Source organism: Syzygium oleosum, unplaced genomic scaffold (genome assembly GCF_021117445.2).
Source record: "Syzygium oleosum isolate NSW1041296 unplaced genomic scaffold, Sole_v2.1 Sole_v2.17, whole genome shotgun sequence".
Classification (NCBI taxonomy): Eukaryota; Viridiplantae; Streptophyta; class Magnoliopsida; order Myrtales; family Myrtaceae; genus Syzygium; species Syzygium oleosum.
In genome coordinates, this window is record NW_026607501.1 from 1,813,247 (window position 1) to 1,838,629 (window position 25,383).

The window sequence follows — 25,383 nt, forward strand, 5'->3', positions numbered from 1 at the left end:
TAGGGCTCGAACTTGGGAAATTGGGGCTCGAACTTGAAATTAGGTCTTGAACTTATGAAATTAAAGCTTGAACTTCATAAATTATGGCTAGTTGTTCGGATATTAGGGCTTGAAGTGGATTCGATTGTGTTGGTGCCGGGCTGAGTATATGCGATAAACTGTGGTCCATGTGGGGACCTCTGTCATTGTCACCCATGTGGTCTGATGGTGGCTTTTTCAATCTTGTCGACCATGTGGGGGACCTTCATGTGAAGCTGTGCTCTTTTTCCTATGTGGTGTGGTTCCGAAAGCTAAAATATTGAATTTTTTTGGCTTTTTTCCTTCAATGCAGGGTCGATATGGGGGATAAAGACACAATTATCGGCATCATTGTTCGCTATGGAGGAGAATTTGTCATCGGCACTGACGAGTGGGAATACTTTGGGGGACTTGAAGGTACTGTTTATTTCGATAGAAGCAAGCTAACATATATTAATCTCATGAGGGATATAGTTCAACAATTAAGATGTAAAATAGGAAGTTTGCATTATTGTGTTCCTAGAAGCAGCTTGAATGACGGTATTAGAAACTTTGATGATGATAATGGTGTTAAGGATATCATCTACCATTATCTTCATGGAAAAGAAGCTGTTGTGTACGTTGAGTCCTATAGTGATGGTGAATCTGACAAAGGGGCTGAGGGAGGAGACGTAGGTGATGGTGCTACTTTACCTAGTACTCAGGTTGGTGCTAGTTCTATTATAAATGAAGTTGGACATGAGAGGGATGAGAGGGAGGCAAGCCATGCAATGAGTGAAGAGTTCACTGGATTTGAGTTCACTGGATTGTCGTGGGAAGTTTTGCATCTAGTGAATCGGATGATGAGGGTGTAACAAATGTAAATTTACCAAGTGAAGATGATGATGAGGAACTTGCACAGTCAAGGCAAAAGCAAAGGGAATTTGGAAAAAAATCAATAACTGCACTTGGAGGATTGCATGAAGCTGAACTAGGACATAGCATTGATGGAGCTCCAGCTGAAGGTAATGACACTGATTATGAAGAAAGTGGCTCTGATGAACAGAATGATAATTCTGAAAATCAGCATGAAGATGATGATCCCGTTGTGCGCAGAAGGAAACGTAAGTATCCGTTATACGATCCCTGGCTCTTCTTCTTCGTGTTGATTGTAGGTCTGAAATTTTCTCGATGCCAAACAATTCAAAAAGGGATTATCAAGTATTCAATAGCTGAACAGAGGACTCTTCAGTTCACTCGAAATACGCAGGACTATGTTAGAGCAAATTGTTCTCAACCTAGTTGTTCGTGGAAGATATACGGCGCACGTTCAAAGAGGGACGGGTCATTCCAAATTAGGTCATTACAGGAGGAACATACTTGTTCCATCATGTTTGACAACAAAAGGGTAACGAATGCTTGGTTGTCGAAGCACTTCTTCGATACCATCAAAGTGATGCCTATGTGAAGAGTGCTCAGCTGAAGCAGTTGGTGAGGGAGCAGGTAGGGATTAACGTGTCACTCAATCAGTGTAAAAGAGCCAAGTATAAGGTGATGAGAAAAATTCTAGAGAGGTACAAGGAAGAATATGGTCAAATTTGGGAATATGTTGGAGAATGTAGGCTGCAAAACCCGGGTAGTCGAGTTTATGTTGAGGTTGTGGAGCGGCCACTGCCTAACCATGGGACTAACTTTGACCGAATTTATATTTGCTTTGATGCATGCAAACGGGGATTTGTTGCTGGTTGTAGACGAGTCATAGGGTTCGATGGATGTTTCTTGAAGGGTGTGTGCAAGGGAGAATTGTTGGCTGCCATTGGGAGGGATGGCAATAATCAGATGTTTCCAATTGCTTGGGCTGTTGTGAAGGTAGAGAGCAAGGACACTTGGTCGTGGTTCCTGAAAAATTTGATGGCGGACCTTGAGATCACTAATGGAGGAGGTTGGGCATTCATGAGCGACCAACAAAAGGTAATACTGGTGTAATTGCACAAATAATATTGATGACATTTTATCTTGCACATGCCTTTATTAATGCCTTGATGTATGAATTCTTGTAGGGACTTCTTCCTGCTCTAGCTGAGTTGATGCCATTTGCTGAACATAGGATGTGTGCGAGGCACATATATGCAAACTGGGCAAAGATCTACAAAGGGGAGAAACTACAGAAGCAATTTTGGATGATAACTAAGAGCACCAACATGGCTGATTTTAGAATTCACAAACAGCAGCTGCTTGACTTGACAAAGGACGGTTATGAAGCACTTTTTCAAACTGAACCCAGGCATTGGTGCAAGGCCTTCTTCAGTGAAGAATTCAAGAGCGATATCATTGATAACAATCTCAGTGAAGCCTTCAATGGCAGAATTTTAGAGGCGAGGTGCAAACCAATCATCAGCATGCTTGAGGATATTCGAGTGATAGTCATGACAAGGCTGCAAAAACAGAGAGATGAGGCTGCGAAGTGGACCGGACAAGTGTGGTCCTAGGATTGCTAAAAGATTAGATGACAACTTGGCGAGTAGTAGGTTCTGTCATCCTATCTGGAATGGAGATGATGGCTATGAGGTCATGGAAAAAACAGACAAGTATATTGTCCAATTGGACAAACTAAAGTGCTCATGTCGAGCTTGGCAACTTTCTAGAATTCCCTATGCACATGCCATTTGTGCCATCCAAGCGAAGTACCAAAATCCCAAGGATTACCTGCATGGTTACTACCACAAAAGCATATATCTTGCTGCATACCAGCACATGATGCAGCCTATTAGAAGTACAAAATTCTGGGAGCCGACAAATCATGAAGCCCCTTATCCTTTGCCACTTAAGAAACAAATGGGAAGGCCTAAAAGGAGACGAAGAAAGCAAGAGGGAGAGCCCAGAAGTAAGAAGATGAGCAGGTCAGGTGTAGAGATAAAATGCTCATATTGTCGTGAGGTAGGTCACAACAAAAGTGGTTGTCATTTGAAGAAGCAACATCAGTTGCTTCAACAGCCAAGTGGAGGGACTCAAATTGGATCAAATGCAGCGCCAGCACAAGAACCAGCTGAAGGGGCTGCTAAAAGGCCTGCTGGAGGGCCAGCTGATAGGCATGCTGATTGTCTAGCTAAAGGGCCTGCTGAAGGCCAAGTTCAAGAACCAGCTGAAGAGCCAACCGGAGGCCCAGGTTTAAGGGCAACCTCCTCCTCGACTGTTGCACAGGCTAGGAGAAAATATCCAGTAAGCTATATGTATTTGTATTAATCTTTAGTGAGCAGACTTTGGCTTTAGTTAACATTGTTTTGTCCTTATCAGTTGAGAAGAAAACCAACTGAACAAGCAGCTCAGGTTCCTCAAAGTGAGGCACCATATCAAACAAGAGAGGTCCTCGGCAGAAGATTAAGGCAATATGGTTATGGAATTTATACGGACTTAATACTGGAATGACTATTTTGCATGTAAGTTTTGTATATCTCATGCATTTCATTTGTGAGTTTTTCACTTTTATGACAATATTACTTCTTCTCTCATCTATGATTATGTTGTAGCCTGGGAGGAGTTTAGAGGTTCTCATATCTCAAGTTGGCCCAAGCTAGGAGTCAAGAGTTGCACCAAAAAGAATCCAACTAACGTCGCAAGCAGCTGGTCCGAAGAGAAGAAGGGTGGCTACAGAGAAGAGTGTTCGTAAATTGCCACCAACAAAAAGCTCAACACTAGTTCCTGATCAACCAGCACATGCTGACAGCTCCAAAATAGCCACCAACACCAGTAAGAAGAAGATAGTTGCTGCGCCTAAGAAGAAATCTCGAGCAAGAAGGCCAGTAGAACAACCTACTGGTCCAGCAGTTGAAAAAGATGCAGCTGAAGCAGTTCAAGAAGAAGCAGCTCTATCTGTTGAAGAAGATGCAGCTCAAGCAGTTCAAGAAGAAACAACTCCAGTTGTTGAAGAAGATGCAGCTCCAGCTATTGAAGAACCTGCATCTTCAGAAGAACAACCTGCAGTTTGTCCAGTTCAAAAGAGTCAAAGAATTATGAATCAATTCAAGAAGCTGTCGAAAGGAAAAGGAAATTGTGGACTTATCACTATTGACTAATGGGAGGGTGTTGTGGTGATTGTTAGTTTTTGTGAAATTAGGGAGGTTTACCGTATTGGTTAATAGGAGGTTGATTTTTTGTAGTCCTGGAATGTTATTGACTAATGGGATGTTGTGTGTAATGACTAAATTCGATGTTTACCGTGGTTAAGGTGGTTGTGATTTCCATATTTTTGCACACGTGTTTGTTTTGTTTTAGTATATTACTGGTGTAGTGGGGTGCTTGCAAGTTGCATCAGTAAGTTAATATTCAAAGAAACTTACTGATGCAGTTGGTGGGGAGGGTGGGAATTGGTGCTGCTAGTGCTGGTTTTTTGTGCTATTTTCAGGTGCAATATGGTGCTTACACCAGCTACTGATTTTGTGCTGTTTGGGAGTGCAGTATGGTGTTTGCACTAGCTGCTGATTTTGTACTGTTTGGGAGTATAGTATGGTAGCTGCTGATTTTGTCATATTTGGGAGTGCAGTATAGTGCTTGCACCAGCACGCCAGCACGTGCTGGTGCAAGCATTTTGAACCGGTTTTTGAATATGGTTTGGGGGTTGTTTGGTGCTGGTGATTGAATATGGTTTGGGGGCTGTTTGAACCAGTTTATGAGTATGGTTTGGGGCGGTTTGGTGCTGGTGAGCAGTGCTGGTACAGTTACTGCGTTGATTCTAGAATAATCTGGTTTAAAGATTGGTTTGTTGGAACCAAAGTCTCCATTTTTCAAAGAAACACACGGCATGACACTTAAGTGATCAACTTTCGGCCACAATTGGCACTTAAGTGATCACTTTTGAATCACGACTGGAACTTAAGTGATCACTTTTGAACCACGACTGGCACTTAAGTGATCACTTTTGAACCACGACTAGAACTTAAGTGATCACTTTTGAACCACGACTGGCACTTAAGTGATCACGATTAGAAACATTTGGCACTAAAATGTCAACTGCTGAACTTGTGACGACTTCATAATTTGCTGCTACGCAGAGTTGCAGCACTTGCAGCACCTCATTTTTCAGTAGTGAGCCTTACTCCATAATATGCAACCATCTAACCAGATGAAAAAAATACAACAAATGAGTAAGTGCAGCAAATGAGCAAAAATATGAAGCAAATGAGGAAGTGCAGCAAATGAGCAAAAATATGCAGTAAAATATGCTGCAAATGAGAAAGTGTAGCAAATGACAGCAAATGAGAAAAAATATGCAGCAAATGAGGTAGTGCAGCAAATGACAGCAAATGAGCAAAAATATGCAGCAAACGAGGAAGTGCAGCAAAAGACAGCAAATGAGAAAAAATATGCAACAAAATATGCTGCCAATGAGGTAAAACTGCATCAAAATATGCAGCAACAAAATACTAAGCAACTCAACATTGAGAACCAATAAATTCCAACCTTCCATTTGTCATAGATTGCAGCAAACCTCTTGTTACATACATAAATTGCAGCAAACTAATAACACAACCGTAGCTACAAATTGCCAAATACACGTACATAGTACAAGCCTATCTTAAATTTTGGTAGACTAAGAAACTTTTGCTCATAACTGACATTACATTTGACCATAAAATAGGCTATAAAAATATCAATAACATAATCAACAATCGATAACACTTTCTTTCGATTTTCATCCTTCAACTTCCTTCTTCAAATGGTTGGCCAGAGATGCTAAAGCCTTCATTTCAGCTTACAATGAGTTAACATTGTCCAACTCGTCCAACTCGTCCATTAATGCAGGTGGAGGTTGATGTTGAGCTTCAAGTAGCTTCACTATCACCTCTGTTGCTCGATTTGAAAATTTCGCATCAACCCACTTGAAGAATTTGCACTTCGAGCCTTCTCTATACTTGGCGCATTCATGGAATCTTCTCCCGGAGTTCAATCGAGTCCAAGATATTCTTCTTGGACTCGGTAATCCACAATAGCAGAAGAACCGACCTTCTTCTTCACTTCGTTCAAACGAATTTGAGCCGCTAGTGAAGCTCCTGCCATCCATTTGCAACCTTTGGCTGTCAATTTCGGGGAAAACAAGGAAATAATATGGCCGGTTTGGGTTTGCAAGTGGGGAATATGTCCAATTAGCCGATTTAGGGTTCCTATATTGGGGGGAGAAAGGTTGAGCGACGTCGTTTTCGCTATAAGGGCTGACTGGACTCTCCGGCCTGCTCCGGCCAGCCATCTCAGCATCGAATATTAATAAAAAAGAGCCACATCAGATTTCCGGCGTGCCATGTCAGCATTGGCACTCAAGTGATCGTTTTTCAAAAAAGTTGGCACCAAAGTGATCCGAAAAAAAGTTATGGCATCAAAGTGATCGCCGTACACAAGTTATGGCACTTATAGTGTACTTTTTCCCACGAGAAAATCTCTCTCTCTCTCTCTGTCTCTCTCTATCTCTCTCACTCCCGCCTTCCCGCTCCTTCTTGAATGTCATCTTCCTCTTCCTGCAATCTCCTCCACCTGTTTTTTTTACTCTCTATCTCTCACACTCTCACTCCCGGTCTCGCTCTGGAAGATACCCAGAAAGGGAGAAAGGCTTCAGAGGAGGAGGAGAGAGAGAGAGAGAGAGAGAGAGAGAGAGAGAGAGAGAGAGGGGGAGGGGGGTGGGGTGTGCTCTGGAGAGAGAGAGATGTGAAGCAGCTTCTTCTCTGGAAATGGATACTTTAGAGAGGAACCAGATCGCCCCTCCCATCTCTAAGTTTGAGGTAATTTGCGCTCCCTCCGCTGAGAATCTCGAGTACCCATTTCGGTTCTGTCGTCAAATTTCGTCTCTCATTTTTTCGCCTTTCTTCATGGGGCTGTCGAGTTTGGCTCTGGCGAGTTCTTGGATCTCTTGAGGCTTGATTGCGGGGGGGTGTTGACTCGATCCGTGCCTGCTCTGCATGTTCTTCATTTCCGTCCCACGTGCCCGGGCCTTAGCACGTTATGCCCGGACCTAGTTTTTAATTTTTTTTAATATTTGTCAAATAATTAAAAGCACATTTTGCTAAATAATGCAATTAAGTAAAGAAAATCTCAATAGTAATAAATTCTCCCTGTTTGATGGTTATGATTTATAGGGATTCCCATGTAGGGACCATCTCAAGGGCTCTCCTAAGCCCTCCAGAGCAATTTGGTTTCCTCAATTAAATATGGAAATTGTTTTCACTTTGGGAGTTGCCACTAACTTATTATGGGCGGTTAGCAGCCTGAATAAGACGTGGGAGCCCATCTTACTCCTGTGAACCAAATATCACGAGTTCGGGGACTTGGTGACGCTAAATAAATTTAACGCCTTTTTGATACATTTGCATGTGATCTTCATCAAACTTATTATCTTAAGTCGCCGACATGTGATCATGGCGGAGTGCGCAAACAATAACAGTAAACAACCACAATCAATAAACATTAACATGATATCAAAGTAAATAATTTACGGAAAATAAAGAACTCGAGCCGTATCAGGGGAAAATTTTAATACATGGCCTTGATATTATGTACTACCCCCGTGAGCGTGTGTAAAGTAAAAATGCATTCTAAATGCTAACTTTGCACGAAAACTCTAAGTTTTATAAATTCACTCTTTAATGGCCTCTCTATTTTTATTATGATCATGAAAGATTCCCTTAACACTTTTGTGGTAAATCTAATAATCCAGAATGTAAAAGTTAAAATATAACCACATGCAGCACGGTTCCTACAATTTCTACATGAAACGCATTATAAACACGTGTTTTTTTACTAATAAAAATGGTTCATCTTCCCTAAATGCGTACTGGAAATACACAAAAGCCTCTGTAGCGCCGTTGAACACCTCCAAGAAGTCCTTGAATAGTTCGGCAACCCTTCAATCAACGTGTTTAGTGGCTGAATACCGGCGGCCTTAGCCTAATCGAAAAAAAAAAACAACGTCAACACATCCATCTAATCATAGGCCTTCTTCAACATCAAATGGGTGGAATTCCACCTAGTTTTGACATCTAAATTGCCAAATTCAATCACCAATCTCATGATTTCGACACAAACAATTTGTGATTTGTGGGGATATGGATATGCTTAAACGACAGAATGCGTTGATGTAATAACCAGTATGGCCCTTTCTAGCGAACGTGACACAACAATAGGCATAGGCCTTTTGGTTAGTCCACAAATCAGAAGTCAATGAGACTCACAAGTTATTTCCGGATAGTAGCTGCATTAACTCTGCTCTTTTCTCCTTGTATAGACCCTTGCATTTCCTGGCATTTGTGGTCCTTGTAGCGCCTTTCTAATTCGACTAAAATGCCCCTCGGACGAACTCGATGATCCTCGGATCATGGGTGAGCCCAAATGGTTCCTTGGCCTGGAGCATATACTTATGCATTGAGTGTATTATTACGACAATCCGTTTGAGTAAGACCGAAGAGCATATGTTTTGATGCACATTATGTTCTTGAGTTAGATAAATCAATTGTTCCCCTTTTTCTCCGGATCAAGACTTTTGGCTCTCGTTTGAAACAAAGGACCTTTTCTTTTTTCTTGTGGCCATCCAAAACAGAGGATTAAAGGTGATTTTTCTTCATATGACCAACTTAGAGTGCATGCATATCTTTGTAAAAACGGTTACTGCTTACAAGTGTTTTGTTAACCTTTTTTTTTTGGCAGTTATAGGCTTTTACGTGGCAGCTATAATGCTAAAAATTCGCATCAAGATGGGCTACAATGATTAGCTTAAGGGTGCTGAAGTAGTTGATGATCATGAATCGCTTGTTCGGAGAATTGTGCTCCTTTGAACATGCAAAGTTAGCCCAAATTATGGTGCGCAACAAAGAGACATTCACATTATGGGTGATAGTGGGATGTGAAAAGTGAAGCAACAAAGCCAATTTGCGTTTTACAAAGTCTTGGTCTTCCTCGAATTGATTAAAGTTTCTTCCCAGTTAGTACTGTTTCTTAAAGTGCTTCACTTTTGCTTCACATGTCACGCGTAGAAATTCTCCACTTTTGCTTCACTTTCCAGACAAAAGAGCAAATGACATCCAATAAAGTCTCTGGAAATATTCTCTAAATATTAGGAAACGAGTACTTGTGGACAAAAAGTATTTTAAAATGATTTCTCTAGCCATTGATGAGCATCTTTTAAAGTCTTGGTCTTTGTTTAATAATTTTCGTAGGTGAAAGTCTTGGTCTTCCGGGACTTCTATAGTTTTCTCTCTCCATTACCTCATTATCACTTAGCTAGTTAGCTTCACCATAACCCTTGTTGTTCTCTACGGTGACTGATTCACCCATGGCCATTGGAGAGAACTTTTCCGTTCCTTCTTGGCTTTCTTCTTATACTTGTTTCTAGTATTGTTAAGTTTAAGCAAGACCTGTAACGAGTGAAAGTTCTACTAGTAATGGAAAAAGAGACATTCACATAGGGATGGAAGAAGAGGGATGTGAAAAGTGAAGCAATGAAGCCAATTTGAGTCCTGCAAAATCTCGGTCTTCCTGGATTTAATAATATTACCTTTTTCCCTTTTGCCTCACTTTCTACACAAGAAAGTTGATGAGTTACAGTAAAGTCTTGGTCTTCCTAATATGCCAAGAAGTTTGAGTCAGACCGAAGAGCGTATGTTTTGGTGCACACTATGTCCTCAGGTGAGATTGTTCTCCTTTTTCTTCAGATCAAGACTTTTGGATGTCGTTTGAAATATAGGACCTTTTCTTTTGGCCAAAGCACTTGATTTTGTTTTCCTTATCAAACAGACAAACTTGCCGTCCTTTGTGACTTGTAGATGTATAATAGAAATAAGATGTCATTGTTGGCTGTCCTTGATAATTTAGGTTTCAAAAACACTGACGTAGCGGCGATCCTTTGATGCGATTTTGGCCCACGATGGTGAAGGAGCTGTCGGGGAGGCATATGTTGGTATGAGATGGCTAGCTGCAGAATACTCTGCTACATGTACCTTGCCATGATGGAGTTTGACATAATTTTGAGCCGTCGGATATAGATGTCCAGCTTCAAATTCATTTTACGGTCTATATTCAAGTCTCGAATTGTTTGTCTACAAGCTTTCGATAGTTTATGATTGTGAACTCTCGGGAATCACTATAATTAGCAAATACTACAAGTGTACCAATTTGAGGTTTTTTGTGATATTAATCTTAATAAACAATAGAAAGTATTTAAATGATAAATACTAATAATAGCAAAACGTCCCATTTCATCATTGCTCCCCGTGTGCGTACACAAGAAAGATTAAGGCTCATTCATGTATGTACGACAAGTTGATGTTCACATCTTGTTCTAGAAATATTAGATTAGATTTCATGAAAATGAATGATTTGAAAAATATTTTCAATAAACAATCACTTACGTGGCTTAAAATAATTAGTAAATGGAAAATATTTCAATTATCAACATTTTCATAGACGTTACAAATATTTTCGTTCTTTCATTTTTGTAAGCGATATAAGTAATGATTTTTTCTTTGAACTCTTTTTCTGACATAAAAAACTTCAAATTATGCCTACCATGATACATTTGCTCTAAAAATTTTCTTGTGACATCAAGAACCCTGACCTTGTAGCTGTGTGTGTGTGTGATACATTTACTCTCTGTCAAGATTTCATCAGATAATTTTCCAATTAAAACGACGCCGTTTTTATTTCACTTAAACCATGTTGACGCCATGTCAACACCATGTGCCTTTCGTTGTCCATATAGGTAGATTTTTTAATGGTGCTCATTGAAGGAACCATGATAGAGGGTAAATGTATCGCATAGCTACAAATTTGGAATTGTTGGCGTCAGAAAAAATGTTTATAATAAATATATCACGGTGCTCATAATTGGAGGTTTTTAATGGCTTTTCCCCTAGATCAAGCAGGATGATTGAACTTTATTCTACTTTATCGTTAGTAGTATGTCTAATTAATTTAAGAAAGGTGAAAGAATGGAGTTTTGTGACGATGTGACTCAGCCATTTAACTGCACTCTACCTAACTTTCCTATCATTGATAGATATGTATATATATTCATAGTTTTGGTTTCACAAATGACACATAATAGCTGAATTTTCTTAGCACTCGTTTGTTTGTGTTTCTTAAAACTCAAAAACAATGTTTACTTTTTTGTTAAAATTCAAAATATTATTCAAATACAAAATATATACATAATTTGTTTTTACAAATAACACACGATAAAATAAAACGAAAGAAGGTAATCATGATGATCAAAGTTAACGGAGTTTTCTTAGGACTTATTTGCTTTTTAAAATGCAACTAACTAAATTTTACTGTGACATCCCGAATTTCGGCCCATTTTTGGGATTTATAAAACGCGTAATTTGTCAGTGTGCTTATAGTAAAAATCTCACCCGGGAACTGATCACTCCCGGTTATCATTTTTAAATTAGAGATTTCGCTAGAATCGCACTCGATCAAATTTGGCCGTTATTTGGATCCCGAACTTGGCAGTCGATTTCCGGGAGTTTCGGGACAAAATAAATTGGACGGTGTCGATATTGTTGTGGCCAGCGTTGAGATTGTCAGGAATGATGGAAAAATGGGAGTTTTTGACCACGTGCGAATTTGGACTAGTAGACCTCCCTCGTTATGATTTGGTCTAATTAATTTGGCATTTGTCCCTTTTTATGTGCGAGGCTTATTTTGGACCGGTAGACCACTCTCGGTTTTTAATTTGGGCCATCGGATTGCAAATAATATTTGAATGTTCAAATATTTTCTTTTATTCTCCCTCTCTCTCTCTCCCTCCCTCTCTCTCTCTCTCGTCTGCCGCGCCTGTCCTCTCTGCGCACGTCTCCCCCTGCCCACGTCCCCTCAGCCCCTGCCATGCAGACCAACTCCCACCTTCCCTCTCTCTCTCTTCCTTTCTTCTTTTCTTTTCCTTCTTTCTTCTTCCTTTTTCTCCTTCTTCCTTCTTCGTCTTCGGCCCGACTGGTTCTGCTTCGTTCCTGCTCTGCTCGCCGGCTGCTGCTCGACCGCCCATCCAGCTCCGCCTGACGCCACCCTACCAGCCGCCGACGCCGCCGTCCTCCTCGCACCGTCGTCGCGCCGCCGCGCCGCGCGGCAGCTCCGCCCGACGCTGCCTTCCTCCTCTCCCGAGCGCGCGAGCTCGGCTCGCCGCCGCGTCCGGCGAGTCCCAGCCGTCGTCCAGTCGTCCGGCCAGCTCCCCAGAACCGCCCCGACACCTGGACGTCGCCGCCATCGTCCCGGCCGTCGCCTTGCTGCCCCGTCACCACCGGTTCGCCCCCCCTTTCTCAGCGCCGTGCGTCTTCGCCGGAGCGCCGTCGCCGTCTCTGGTGCCGCCGCCGTGAGCCGCCGTTCCTCTCACCTCAGCCGGTCAGCCCCCTCTCCCTTCCAACCCGCCGTGGATTAGCTTAAGCCGTCGCCGCCGCTCGCGCCGTTCGCCGTTCGCCGCCGCCGCCGTTACTGTTCCGGCGAGGGACCGCCGCTGCCCAGCCCCTTTTCATCGCGTGTTTGGCCGTCTCAAGCTTAGGACATCCGGTGAGTTTGACCCTAAGCCCTAATTAGGACAATTTGCATTTCTAGATGGGTTTTAGGGGTTAATTAGGGTATTTTAGGGGTTAAATTGTGGAGGTTGTTAGAGGCTGATATGGCGGCTGATTTCGAGGCTTAGAGTGATGATTTAATTGAGATTTAGAGGCCCGTATTGTGCTGTGAGTCGGCTGGGCATAGGCGCCTTAATTTGGGCGAAAATGTGAATTTGGCGGGTGCAAATTGAGGACCGAGTGGAGGCCGCTAGAGGCTGATTTTTGTGGCCCGTTTGGTGACCGAGAATGATGATTTAATTGAGGTTTAGTGGACTATAGTGTGCTGTGATGTGGCGAGGCATAGGTGCCGTGATTTGGACGGAATTGTGGATTTAGCGGGTGAAATTGGGAGACCGAATGGTGGCTGTCTTGGTGGCTATTTTACGGGCTTAGTGCGACAATTTAGTTGAGATTTAGTGACCCGCGAGGTGCCGTGAGATGGCTGGACAGATTGGTTCGGAGCGGTCCAAGTTTGGAGTAAGTTCGGGCTTTAAATATGGATTTTAGTGCGCGCCTCATTTGATCTTTGTGGTGGCTGATTAGAATGATGGTTTGGGGAGTTTAATGGGGCATTTTGAAGATATTTATTGGCCTAGACATTGCGGTATAGCGGCTGGCCACGGCAGGATTTGATTTAGGCGAGGCGTGATCAATTTGAAGTTTAATTGTGCAATTACCGGGATTGATCGCATTGATCAATTGACTAGCTAAATGAGCCTTGTTGTGATTGATTTTAGGATGCCATGTTGCTTGTTTAGCGGGACTAAGAATGGAATAGCTTGGCGGGCCTCGAATGCAAGGGTTCTTGTTATCCCGGTTGTGTGGATTGTGCATGGATTGTGTGTCAAGTTGATGCCATGGCTGATTTGAATTGATTGTCTGATTGGGCATGTTGATTTATGAAATTGAATATGCGTGGTGCAAATGCGCATGATTGTATCGTGATTTGAGTTAGTGGTGCGGTGCAAGTGAATGCCCGAGTGTGAAGTTTATGGCCATGAGTTTGCATCACGAGCATTGGCACGGCATGTGCATTTACAAGTGTGCTCGAGTGACATGTGCATTGTGATCACCTAAAATGCCCTGATGCGTTTAACGCGGGGTTCAGATGAAAATTGGTGCTTGTGAATGTGTGATCACAATAAACCCCGATGCGTTTACGCGGGGTAGTGAACCCGTCCGAGGCGTTTAACGCGGACGATGCCCGGATTGCCGAAGACGGCCAACCCGATGCGTTTACGCGGGTTCGGTCCGTATATGGAGATCGGTGTTGCGCCGATGCGTTTACGCGGGCTAGAGACACGGGCCACGATGCGTTTACGCGGGCAGAAGTGTTGGATAGTGATAGACACGATGCGTTTTACGCGGGTCGGACCTGATGCGTTTAATGCGGATCGGAGGAGAAATTGATAAATGGCAAGTATGCTAGAGTGCAAGCCTGCGAAAATGCATTGATGAGGCGTGAGCACGCGTATGAGCACGAGCATAAGCATGACATGCGTTGTGATCAAATGATGTGTACGTGTGCTGCGATTGGGTCCTATGTTTTATGCTTGAACTGTAAGTGCCTAACCTGCAGGGCAAGGTGAGTGTTGGATTTGGGCCCGAGGGCCTAAGTCAATTATGATTTGCTTGGGGTGTTGATTTAGTACTCGTCGGGAGGTGCACTTTAGCCTAATTTAGGTTTAGGAATTACTCGTGAGATTTATTCTCATTGTTGTTGAAACCCAATTTTCGGACCCACTCGAGGATGGCGGGCGTATTGAAACGTTTTGGGAGGAGCCCGGCTAGATATAGTGTTTGATCGCCGAGCCACGTACCCGCTTTTGATTTTTGAGTGTGGGCTGTATTTGAATATTGTATATGTTTCCGATGTCAAAACAAGTGTATATTTATCCGTCTTGGTTGTTGTATGGCTATCCTGGATTATGTGTATTTTATTGTACGGGTGGTTTTAATTACTTTCGCATGTGCTTTAAATCTCTGTGTTGGGTGTTGGGTCGGCGACGAGTCCTGGGACGTCGCACACGAATCGACCTTTGCGAGGGATGTGGCGCGCCGAGGAGTGCGGGGCGTGACATTTACAATGTTATTTAAATATTAAAATATTTTGAAAAAATTTACGAATAAATTCCATAACAAGATTTAACGGTTGTGAAAATTTGACAGGTATCAAGAAAAAAAACTGTAAAAAACTTGTTCAAGACTAGATTAGATTAAATATATATTATATATTATTTATGCTTTTTAAAATGCAAAAACTAAATTCTAAAATGTTATTCGAATATTAAAGGATTTTGAAAGATTATGCATTAATTAAATATTAATATTTAAGTGTTGTGAAAATTTCATATGCTCTAAACCAAATAAATGTAAAAAGTGGTTCAAGACAAAATTAGATTATATATATATATGTAGATATTTTATTGAGGTATGTGAGAACGCAAACCTGAAATTCACTACAGGTGGTATCAGTGCCCTACGATTTGTTATGTCCTCATTTTCCCGACTTTTGTCCTTTTTCCAAAGGCAACCATGTAAAGCAAGGGCAAAACAACTAACAGCATAAAAGCATCTTTCAGGTGGGGCTGCGGTTAGACTTTTGGGGTTGTGGGGTGGAGATTTCGTTGGTCCGCGGCGAATCTAGATTGGGCAACGCGTACAAAGACAGATAGGACAAGTTGGGCCCCACAGCTATGCACGACTGAGGCCGCCTTAAATAGGGTCGTGTGTAAGAAGTCGTACTGCCATCTGCAGCTTGAGGAAAGCACAATAATTGCTACGCGACGGACATGGCCAAAAAGCAAGTTAACTTGACCATGGTCACCTATTAACTCCACTATTTTCTTTATTCTTATTTTTTTTTTGTTGCGCCGCCGTTGTCTTCTTCTTCCTCCTCTGCGTTTTGAGAGAGATAGAGAGAAACCCGGCGCTTTTGAAACTCTAGATATAAAAAAAATCAAATGTTGATTTATTAATTGTCCCTCGTTAATGGCCAATCGCCCAATTTATTACATGAAACTTAATTTAGGCACCCTGCCTCAATCACTTTCCAACTATATATTTCCCGACAATCACTTCAGCTATGGTGGTGTTGCTATTCATCCACCTCTGGTGTCTATCTAATGCATTTTCTCTTCTTTTTTTTCATTTCGAAAACAAAAGTGTTACAAGAAGGTTATTTGCCAGTTCCCACAAAATCAATCGGCTGCTGAAATTGCATTTCAAAACAAACCTCGTCTCTCAAAAGATATGAATTTCCTTTGCCAAGACACATCAGTGGCACTATATGTATATCTTTGCACTGTTCTTTGAAGCCCGACTTTTTGTCCGCAAGTGTTCGCCCGCTTCTTAGCCACGCAATTTTCATAATATATGTTTTGTCGCGTACTTTCGTATATGGCTTTTTTTTTGTAATTTAATATATCCTTTTGTTGAACATGTGGCCTTTCGTTTCACGCGTCATTATCGCATAGAGCATCTAAGTAAAAGAAAGAACGATTTGCATAAATCAACTATTCAATTTAATAAAATAAAGATTAACAAAAACCAAAAAGGTTAATTATACAAAGAGACATAGGATGATGGGACGAGCACGGTGGAGCTGAACCCCACAGATATTCATTGAGGCCCCAGTAATAGGGTCACGTGGATGAAGATGTACTGGGATCTGCATCATGAACTTGACAGAAGAGGAAGCGTAATAATTGCCATGTAACCGATATGGCCAAAAAGCAATTTAACTCTACCATGGTTAACTATTGACCATCACTCTTTCTCTTCTTCTTCTTTTTTTTTTATTGGTTCCACGCCACATCTATCTACTTCCTCCTCCTACGCGGTTTGTAGATAGGGAAGACCATCAGCTTTTGAAACTCTAGAAATTAGTAATCAGATGTTGACTTATTAATTGTCCCTCACTAATGGTCAGTCACTTCATTCACGGCCTAAACTTAAAAGATAATATAACTGCGTGATAATAATAAATAATAGAAAGTATTTAAATGATAAATACTAATAATAGCAAAACATCCCACGTCATCATTGCTTCCCGTGTGTGAACGCAAGAAAGATTAAGGTAGCGAATGATAACCATTCTGTTCCGGAATGAGTTCCTGAACCAGAAATAGATTTTTCTATTTCTGGTTCCTGGATGAATTTCTGAGAAAAAAAACCCGTTTGATAATAACAAAAAATTTCTATTTCTAGAATAGAAACCCGTTTGATAACAGCACAAAATTTCTATTTCCTGAAATAAAAACCTGTTTGATAAACAACAGAAAATTCTATTTCCAGGAACAAAAATCCATTTTTTTAGAAATGAAATAAAAATAATAAAAAAATCCGAAAAAATTCATAAAAATCTTTAAAAAAATTCAGAAAATCCCAAAAAATTGAAAAATTCCAGAAAAAATCATCAAAATGTCGAGAAAATAAAAAAAAATTAGATTTCGGGAAAATAGGAAATTTGTTGAATTTTTTCAAAAAAAATCAAGAAATCAAAAATTTCAAAACTTCACAGAATTGCTTAGAATACCTATGGCCACCCACTTTTAGTGAAATTTAAATTTTTTTAGGTGCCCAAAAAAAATCAAAAAATCAAAAATTTCAAAACTTCACATAATAGTTTAGAATACATGTGGCCACCCACTTTGAGTAAAATTTAAATTTTTTAAGGTGCTTAAAAAAATTCAAAAACTCAAAAATTTCAAAACTTTAGGAATGGCTTAGAATACCTGTGGCCACCCACTTTGAGTGAAATTTTAATTTTTGGAGGTGAAAAAAAGCAAAAAATTAAAAATTTCAAAACTTCACAGAATGACTTAGAATACATGTGGCCATCCACTTTGAGTGAAATTTAAATTTTTTTAGGTGAAAAAAAACATAAAAAATCAAAAATTTCAAAACTTCACAGAATGACTTACAATACCTCTAGCCACCCACTTTAAGTAAAATTTAATTTTTTTAGATGCCCAAATGGTATTTTTGATTTTTTTTGATTTTTTTTGGTTCCTAAAGAAAATTAAATTTCACTCAAAGTGGATGGCCACATGTATTCTAAGCCACTCTGTGAAGTTTTGAAAATTTTTCTTTTTTGCTTATTTTTATTTTTTTTCGACACCTAAAAAAAAATTAAATTTCACTCAAAGTGGGTGGCCACAGGTATTCTAAGCAATTATGTGAAGTTTTTTATTTTTTATTTTTTTATTTTTTTCGGCACCTAAAAAAATTTAAATTTCGCTTAAAGTGGATGGCCACAGGTATTCTAAGCCATTTTGTGAAGTTTTGAAATTTTTTCTTTTTTTCTTTTTTTTTATTTTTTTCGGCACCTAAAAAAATAAAATTTCCCTCAAAGTGGGTGGCCACAGGTATTTTAAGCCATTCTGTAAAGTTTTGAAATTTTTACTTTTTTGCTTATTTTTTTTTGGCATATAAAAAAATTTAAATTTCACTCAAAGTGGGTGGCCACAAGTATTTTAAGCTATTCTGTGAAGTTTTGAAATTTTTTATTTTTTTTATTTTTTTCGGCGCCTAAAAAAATTTAAATTTCACTCAAAGTGGATGGCCACAAGTATTCTAAGCCATTCTGTGAAGTTTTGAAATTTTTGATTTTTTGCTTTTTTTTATTTTTTTCGGCACCTAAAAAAATAAAATTTCGTTCAAATTGGGTGGCCACGGGTATTCTAAGATATTCTGTGAAGTTTTTAAATTTTAAAATTTTTTTTTGCCAACTAAAAAAATTAAATTTTGCTGAAAGTGGGTGGCCATAGGTTTTCTAAGCCATTTTGTGAAATTTTGAAATTTTTTTATTTTTTATTTTTATTTTTTCGGTACCTAAAAAATTTAAATTTCATTTGAAAGTGGGTAGCTGATTCTAAACCATTCTGTTAAGTTTTGAAATTTTTGATTTTTTGCTTTTTTTTTCTCACCTCAAAGATCGTGACTTCCATATGAATATGTGTGTTGAAGAAAATGAATTCCTCAGAAATGGTTCTCACTTTTGTTCCAGAAATGAAAAATCAACTTTTTTTTGGTTCTCATTTCTGGTTTCAGAATCAGTTTTGGAAGCAAACTTGTCCCGGAAATAGAAAAATAAAATTGCGTTACCAAACGGGTTTCTGATCCAAAACTGATTCTGGGAACAAAAAACCAGTTCTGGACAAAACCAGAATGGTTTTCATGCAGCACCTAAGGCTCATTCATATATGTACGGCAAGTTGATGTTCATATCTTGTTCTAGAAGTATCACATTAAATTTCATGAAAAATGAATGATTTAAAAAATATTTTTTAATAAATAATCACTTATATGACTTGAAATAATTAGTAAATGGAAAATATTTCAATTGTCAACATTTTCATAGACGTTACAAATATTTTCGTTCTTTTATTTTTGTAAGCAATATAAGTAATGATTTTTTCTTTGAACTCTTTTTCTGACATAAAAAACTTCAAATTATGCCTACTATGATACATTTGCTCTAAAAATTTTCTTGTGACATCAAGAACCCTAACCTTGTAGCCATGTGTGTGATACATTTATTCTCCGTCAAGATTTCATCAGATGATTTTTTAATTAAAACGATGCCGTTTTTATTTCATTCAAACCACGTTGATGCCATGTCAACACAGTTTGCTGTTTGTGGTCCATGTAGGTAGATTTTTTAATGGTGCTCATTGAAGGAACTATGATGGAGGGTAAATGTAATATTCGGGTATTTGAAAAAAAAAAAAAAGTCAAAAAGTCAGAAAGTCAAAAGTTGCTACAGTGACTCAGTTTTTCTCATTTAAGCCGAGAGCTTGCTCGGCCAAGACAGAGAGAAAAAGGAGAAGAAAGAAAAAGAGAGAAAGGGAAAGGAAAGGAAGAAGAAGAAAAAGAAAAAGGAAAGGCTCACGTCACCGGAGCCTCGCCAGCTCGGATCAACTTCGTATTACAACGTCCGGTAAGCATTCGCGCCCTTCGTTCATCTAATCGGAGAAGTTTTCCGATTTAGGGCTTGAAATTCGGAATTTTGGGAAATTCGAGCGGCGAAGTCTGATTTTTGAGTCGTAGGGCTGCGTATTTTTATAGAATTGATAGTTTAGGGTGCTATGGAGCCGTGGGATTTTACGGAACCTGATTTGGACTTACGGTTTACCGGATATGAATTTTTGAAGTTAGCCGCGCAAGTGAACAGTGCGCGACCAGCAGGCTTTAGGCCGATTTTCGTCGGTTTTTGGCTCGATTTCGGGATGGGCAAGTTGGGGTTATTGTAGTGCTATGAATGGGCTTTCTATTGACTATAAGCTCGCTTGAAACGGGGTTCGGTGGAAAAAGTTATGGCGCGATCAAGTTTCGCGTTGCGGACGATTTGGATAATCGCTTTGGAGGAGCAATTTGTGGGCGTGTCTGAGTCGTTTTGGTTAGCGTCTAAGCTTAGTTTAGTCTAGTCGTTAGTGAAATGGTGTTTTATTTGGTGTTGACGTCGATTCTCGTTTAATTGATAGGATTACGAGATCTTCGGTTTGAGTGAGAGCCGTGGTGTGATTTTTGGGGATTCCAGGTGAGTGGTGCTATCTCTTCTTTGAGTTTGTAAACTCATATTTCGAAAGCGATATGAATCGGATATGTTATGAATTAAATAGCATTGTTATTGCATAAAAGCTCGGATCGAGCATTTACTACCTGTTGATTATTTGAAATGGCATGGTAAGGCATTTCTGAAAAAGGCTTATATATCGATTATCGTGAAATGGATTATGAAATGATTTGGGAAAACTATTGTGATTTATGAAATGGATTATGCAAAGGTTTTGGAACCACATTATGATTTATGAAATGATTTAAGAAATGGTTTGAGAAATGGCGGATGAGCCGTGTTACGAGAAAGTTATTTGTTTGGTTTGTGGAATGTATTCTGGATTGGATTTCTGATATTGGATGATGATTGTTTGATGCTCGGTATATTTGTGAGCCCAATGAGGGCTTTGGGGGTATGCATACCGAGTTTAGGATATCCTTCGGGCCGAGCCACCGGCTTTGTAGGTGGAGACCTTGCCAAGGGGGGAATCTTGGTAGCCTTGTCACAAGGCTTTGTGTCGTGACCATGGTTAGATATTGAGCAATAGATTGGTCGATGGAATGGACCATCGACGTGTGATGTTATATGAGATTTATCAATGGAATAGAGCATTGATGTGTGATTTTTAGATTAGTCAATGGAATGGACCATTGATGTGGTTTTTATAGAGATTGATCAATGGACTTGACCATTGATAGTTTGAATTGTGATGATAGATTTAAACATGTATTTGGGACTTGTATAAAGCTTTGATGAAATAAAACAACTCGTATTTGATTGATATATATATATATATTATATCTTTGGTTTGAAGTATGAGTTTCTGGTATGACTTTATGTATACATGTATAGTGGTTGCTCGATCTGCTTAGAAGAGATACGCACTGCTTACTGAGCTGTGGTTGCTCACCCCCCTCTTTTCCCAACCTTTCAGGTTCTTTGTTTAGCAGCCAATAGAACGAGAGCAATGTCATTGGGACTCTTGGGTAGTTTGAGGCTGCGTCCTTTGGGCGAAAGGACGGCCGTGTCATTCCCCATCTTGGTAGGTTTCGGGGTGTGACATTTGTTGGTATCAGAGCTTACGTTATGATTTTTGGGGTATAGAGTCTTTGGGACGTTGTGAGCTTGTGTGTTAGTTTATAGCGTGTTAGTCTTTTATTGAATACTATGGTGTATGTTTCTTTTGGAATCTAGGTGACCGTCAATTCTGATTTAGAGAAACGTGTTTTGCCTTGTAAGAGATAACAAAGGCAAGCGAGTTGTTACTTTTGATACCAGGAATGTATCTTAAGGTTTTCAATGTGCGGTTTTGGCAAGAAAATAAAGGGGGAGATATTTGGCGAGTCACAACTCAAGATGTGTACTCTTGAATATGATCGGTTGTCATCGACCATGGATAAGCAAGAATACAAGGAGTTTTGAGTCTCTAGTGCATCAGAAAGTGTAGTGTCAATAGGTGAAGATGGAATTAGTGGTGGTTGGGAAGAAAATCTAGCTAGAGCTAGGGATTGTGGTGGTCAAGGTCAGAGGGAGGAATCTCTTACTATGGAAATTGTTGTAGATGAGGGTGCGTTTAGTAATGGAGATGATATAATAGTCAAGGTTACGGATTCTGAAGTTTTTGTAGATGGCATTTGCAGACCCGTTGATGAAAATTTGAAAGCTGAAGGCAATCATGATGCGTCGGCTGGCAAAAAAAAATAAAATTAGGGAGTTGGAGAGAGATGTAAAGTCTTTGTGGGAAGAAATTAAGGGCTTTAATGGGTGCTATAGAGTGTTCTCTCCCTAGTGGAGTAGGCAAGTCTCGACCCTACATGTTCCAGATAAACGGTGAAGGAGTTACAAAACAAGAACGTGCAACTTACGTACAATCAAGTGGGGCACGCTTGGCGGGTTCGGAAAATTATGCACACTTTTTGCAAGAAGAAATTCAAATGAGGAAGAAGTGGAGAAAGATGTAAATGCACGAGTTGAAATATTTATTTTGCAAAAGTTTGTTGGAGATTTGGAAGCAAAGAATTTATCCCTTTAATTAGAATGTGAGAAACATGTTGGAGCCTCCAAATTATCCAATAAGTTGATTAATGAACTGGAGAGTGAAAATCTTGAGCAGCCGGTAAAAAGAGAAATGTTGGTAGATGAAATTGGAAGGTTGAAGACAACATTTTATCAAGTGTTCAGGGCTCATTCAAATTGATGCGGAAGTCGGGTGGGAAGGTGAGATCACAAGACAGCATATACTTTCCCAACTTGACAAATTGCCTCTAGAGCATATTTTGGATGAGGTATGGACAATTAAAGAAATCGCTGACAGAGAATAGGGATGAAGAGCAAAAGTTGCTGGTTGAGATAGGTTATTTTCTTGGTTAGAAAAGGAGAATTTATATTGGAGGTCTTGCTATGTGGCGATATTTGGTATGAGAAGAATTGATCTTAGAAGTTATAAGCTTGAATTGACATGTGAGATAGAGATTTACTTATGGTAAATAGGTGCGATCAGCTTGTGAACTTCTGAATAGCAGGTTATGATCTTATTCTACAAAAAAAAAAAAAATTTGTGGAACTAGTGGAGGCTGTCAGTTTCAGTTGCGGTTTTCGGTAAAATGATAGCACGAGGCAAGTGCTTCAGTCTTTGAATTAAGAAGAGATAATTTTAAGTGATGATTCTATAAGTTGAGAACTTGAGATCATTGAATTTAATGGAAACTAGATATGTTCCTATCTTAGTGATTTGGGAAGTTGTAAGCGTTCAATCGTAAGAGATGATCTCTTAAGTGGTAAAATGCTTAGAATTTATGGGTATTTGGGGAGACAATTGAGATTGGAAATTTGAATAAGTGGATCTTGTCTTGAGAGTGTTAAGAGTTAAGTATCTTATGGTATTAGATTGGCAAATTTTGAAATAGTGTTATCAATAATCTCTTCTTGAGGTGTTAGTAAAGACAGGAAAAGAATTCGAAAGTTTTTGTGCAATAAATAAGAGTTGATTTGCGCGAATCTTCAAGTGGCTGATGTGATATTCTTGGACTATGTACGTAATTGAAGTAAATGGAATGTTGAAAGGAGAATAGACAACTTGTGGAAATTCAGGTTGTGATATGTTTTGATTTGATAGATATTCTGTGGATTATATTTCAAGTGTTAGCGAATGATTATCAACTTTATGGTACTAGAGAAAATTGTTGTAACGATATTTTGTTAATTGATGATACTTTGGAGATAGTATAGACTATGTAGGAATTGATAATTTGGAGATAGTTTGGATACTAGTATACTGCGGTAGTATGATATTTTAGGCATGATAAATTGCAAGCAATAATTTTCGGTGGATTGATTTGAGGATAGTAATACAAAATGGGGAGACTAAGCAATAGATGTGAAATTTGGTGATGATTAGTAGAAGTGGACGGAAAAAGGAATTTCAGAATTTTGGTGATGAAAATGGTAAAGTTGGGCTTATGCTTGTAGACAGTTGAAATCACATGGCAGCGAGGTGCTTATGTCTTACCGAAGGCTTGATCTAAACCTAGCGACAAGGTAGTGAAAGGTTCACATGTTGCGCCATTCTTCAACTTCCCTCTCTCTCGATCGATTAAATTCTCTTGCTTCTCATGGGTGTTCGACAATGGCCAATGACGTCTCGCCTCTCTAGACAGATCCTATCCAGTCTTCAGTTGGCAATGTTGCAGCACAAAGGAGGTGGTGACAAGTTGCGGCTATGGGGAAAGAAAGAAGAGAATCATTAGTTTGTGCGAAGCGGTTATGCAGGATTGGGGTTAGTGGCAGTGCTAATGGTGATGATGATGGTGAAGGTGATGTCTCCTTTGGCAATGTATGGTGGTCAATGAGGTGCAGTCTTTTTTGGAAGCTCAAACTTCCTTAGTTGTCGAAGAGTTGAAGGCTACTATTACATACTAGGGAAAAAGTGCAATGCAGAAAAAAAAAGTGAGCACCAAGTCTTGAAGAAGGAAGTAGCATGGGTGTCATCTAATATAGCCAATGGTTAACACAAAAGGTTAATATATTCGAGTGAGGCATTGCCATGATCATTACGCCTCGTTTTATCAGCCCCATTTGATGTAAGAAAGGAGGTGGCATATGCCCTGGGAAATCTTTGTGTTGGCCCAACAGAAGGGATACAAGGCCCTATCTCACTTAGGAACACTTAATTTCACTTGTGGGTGGTGGATGCCTCTCAGAGTTTATTGATCTAGTAAGGTCTGCTGATATTGAGGTGGCAAGAGTGGGACTTTTTATAGAGCTGGTTTTGAAGGGAATGCCTAATGGTGAAGGGCTGAAGCTTGTAAAGCGAGAAGACAGGATTGAAGCCATGTAGAGGTTCCAATTTCATGAAAATGAGGACTTGCGAAATATGGCAAATGGTTTGGTCGACAAGTACTTCAGGGAGGATTACGAGAATGGTAAATTGGCCAGTTAATTCAAAAATGACCCTAATTATTGGCTTTTGAGCTTGCAATTGTGTACATGAGGCTTGCATGATAAACCTGAAATAGAAAAGAAAGCAAAACTGATTTTTGATCAGAGGCGCAGCGGAAGCGTGGTGGACCTTTGGGATGTGCTGATAAGCTTAAAAAAAGCAGAGGAGTTTATTGAGAATATATATAAAGATCCAATGACAAAATCGGAAAGGGCTTCTTGGGAATTTTTTTAGGACGAGAAAACACGCAAATATCCTTATTTGTTTGTTGATTGAGGTAAGTGCAAATTTCGAGGACGAAAGTCAAATTTAAGGAAGGATGGATGTAATATTCGGGTATTTGAAAAAAAAAAAAAAGTCAAAAAGTCAGAAAGTCAAAAGTTGCTACAGTGACTCAGTTTTTCTCATTTAAGCCGAGAGCTTGCTCGGCCAAGACAGAGAGAAAAAGGAGAAGAAAGAAAAAGAGAGAAAGGGAAAGGAAAGGAAGAAGAAGAAAAAGAAAAAGGAAAGGCTCACGTCACCGGAGCCTCGCCAGCTCGGATCAACTTCGTATTACAACGTCCGGTAAGCATTCGCGCCCTTCGTTCATCTAATCGGAGAAGTTTTCCGATTTAGGGCTTGAAATTCGGAATTTTGGGAAATTCGAGCGGCGAAGTCTGATTTTTGAGTCGTAGGGCTGCGTATTTTTATAGAATTGATAGTTTAGGGTGCTATGGAGCCGTGGGATTTTACGGAACCTGATTTGGACTTACGGTTTACCGGATATGAATTTTTGAAGTTAGCCGCGCAAGTGAACAGTGCGC

The 25,383-nt window shown here is 39.8% G+C and overlaps 1 protein-coding gene, 1 long non-coding RNA gene and 1 pseudogene across 2 annotated transcripts; all 3 read left to right on the top strand.

The window, feature by feature from the left end:
• The first annotated feature begins 1,743 nt into the window (after positions 1-1,743).
• On the top strand, positions 1,744-2,486 carry LOC130140277 (uncharacterized). Its single transcript, XM_056319289.1, has 2 exons — positions 1,744-1,968; positions 2,058-2,486. The coding sequence occupies exons 1-2, from the start codon at positions 1,837-1,839 to the stop codon at positions 2,484-2,486; spliced, it is 561 nt and encodes a 186-aa protein (XP_056175264.1). The 5' UTR covers positions 1,744-1,836.
• A 6,021-nt stretch (positions 2,487-8,507) lies between these two features.
• Positions 8,508-8,992, top strand: LOC130140242 (uncharacterized). The gene is made up of 2 exons (XR_008818266.1): positions 8,508-8,585; positions 8,683-8,992. It is a non-coding gene; the product is annotated as an uncharacterized LOC130140242 (long non-coding RNA).
• A 14,868-nt stretch (positions 8,993-23,860) lies between these two features.
• Positions 23,861-24,580, top strand: LOC115668088 (importin subunit alpha-9-like; annotated as a pseudogene).
• The last annotated feature ends 803 nt before the right edge of the window (positions 24,581-25,383 follow it).

Bases quoted from the DNA above. Each gene is read 5' to 3' on its own strand.
- LOC130140277 (XM_056319289.1), top strand. From the start codon at position 1,837: ATGTTTCCAATTGCTTGGGCTGTTGTGAAGGTAGAGAGCAAGGACACT. The intron at 1,969-2,057 runs GTAATACTGGTG...GAATTCTTGTAG, and splicing joins TCATGAGCGACCAACAAAAG to GGACTTCTTCCTGCTCTAGC.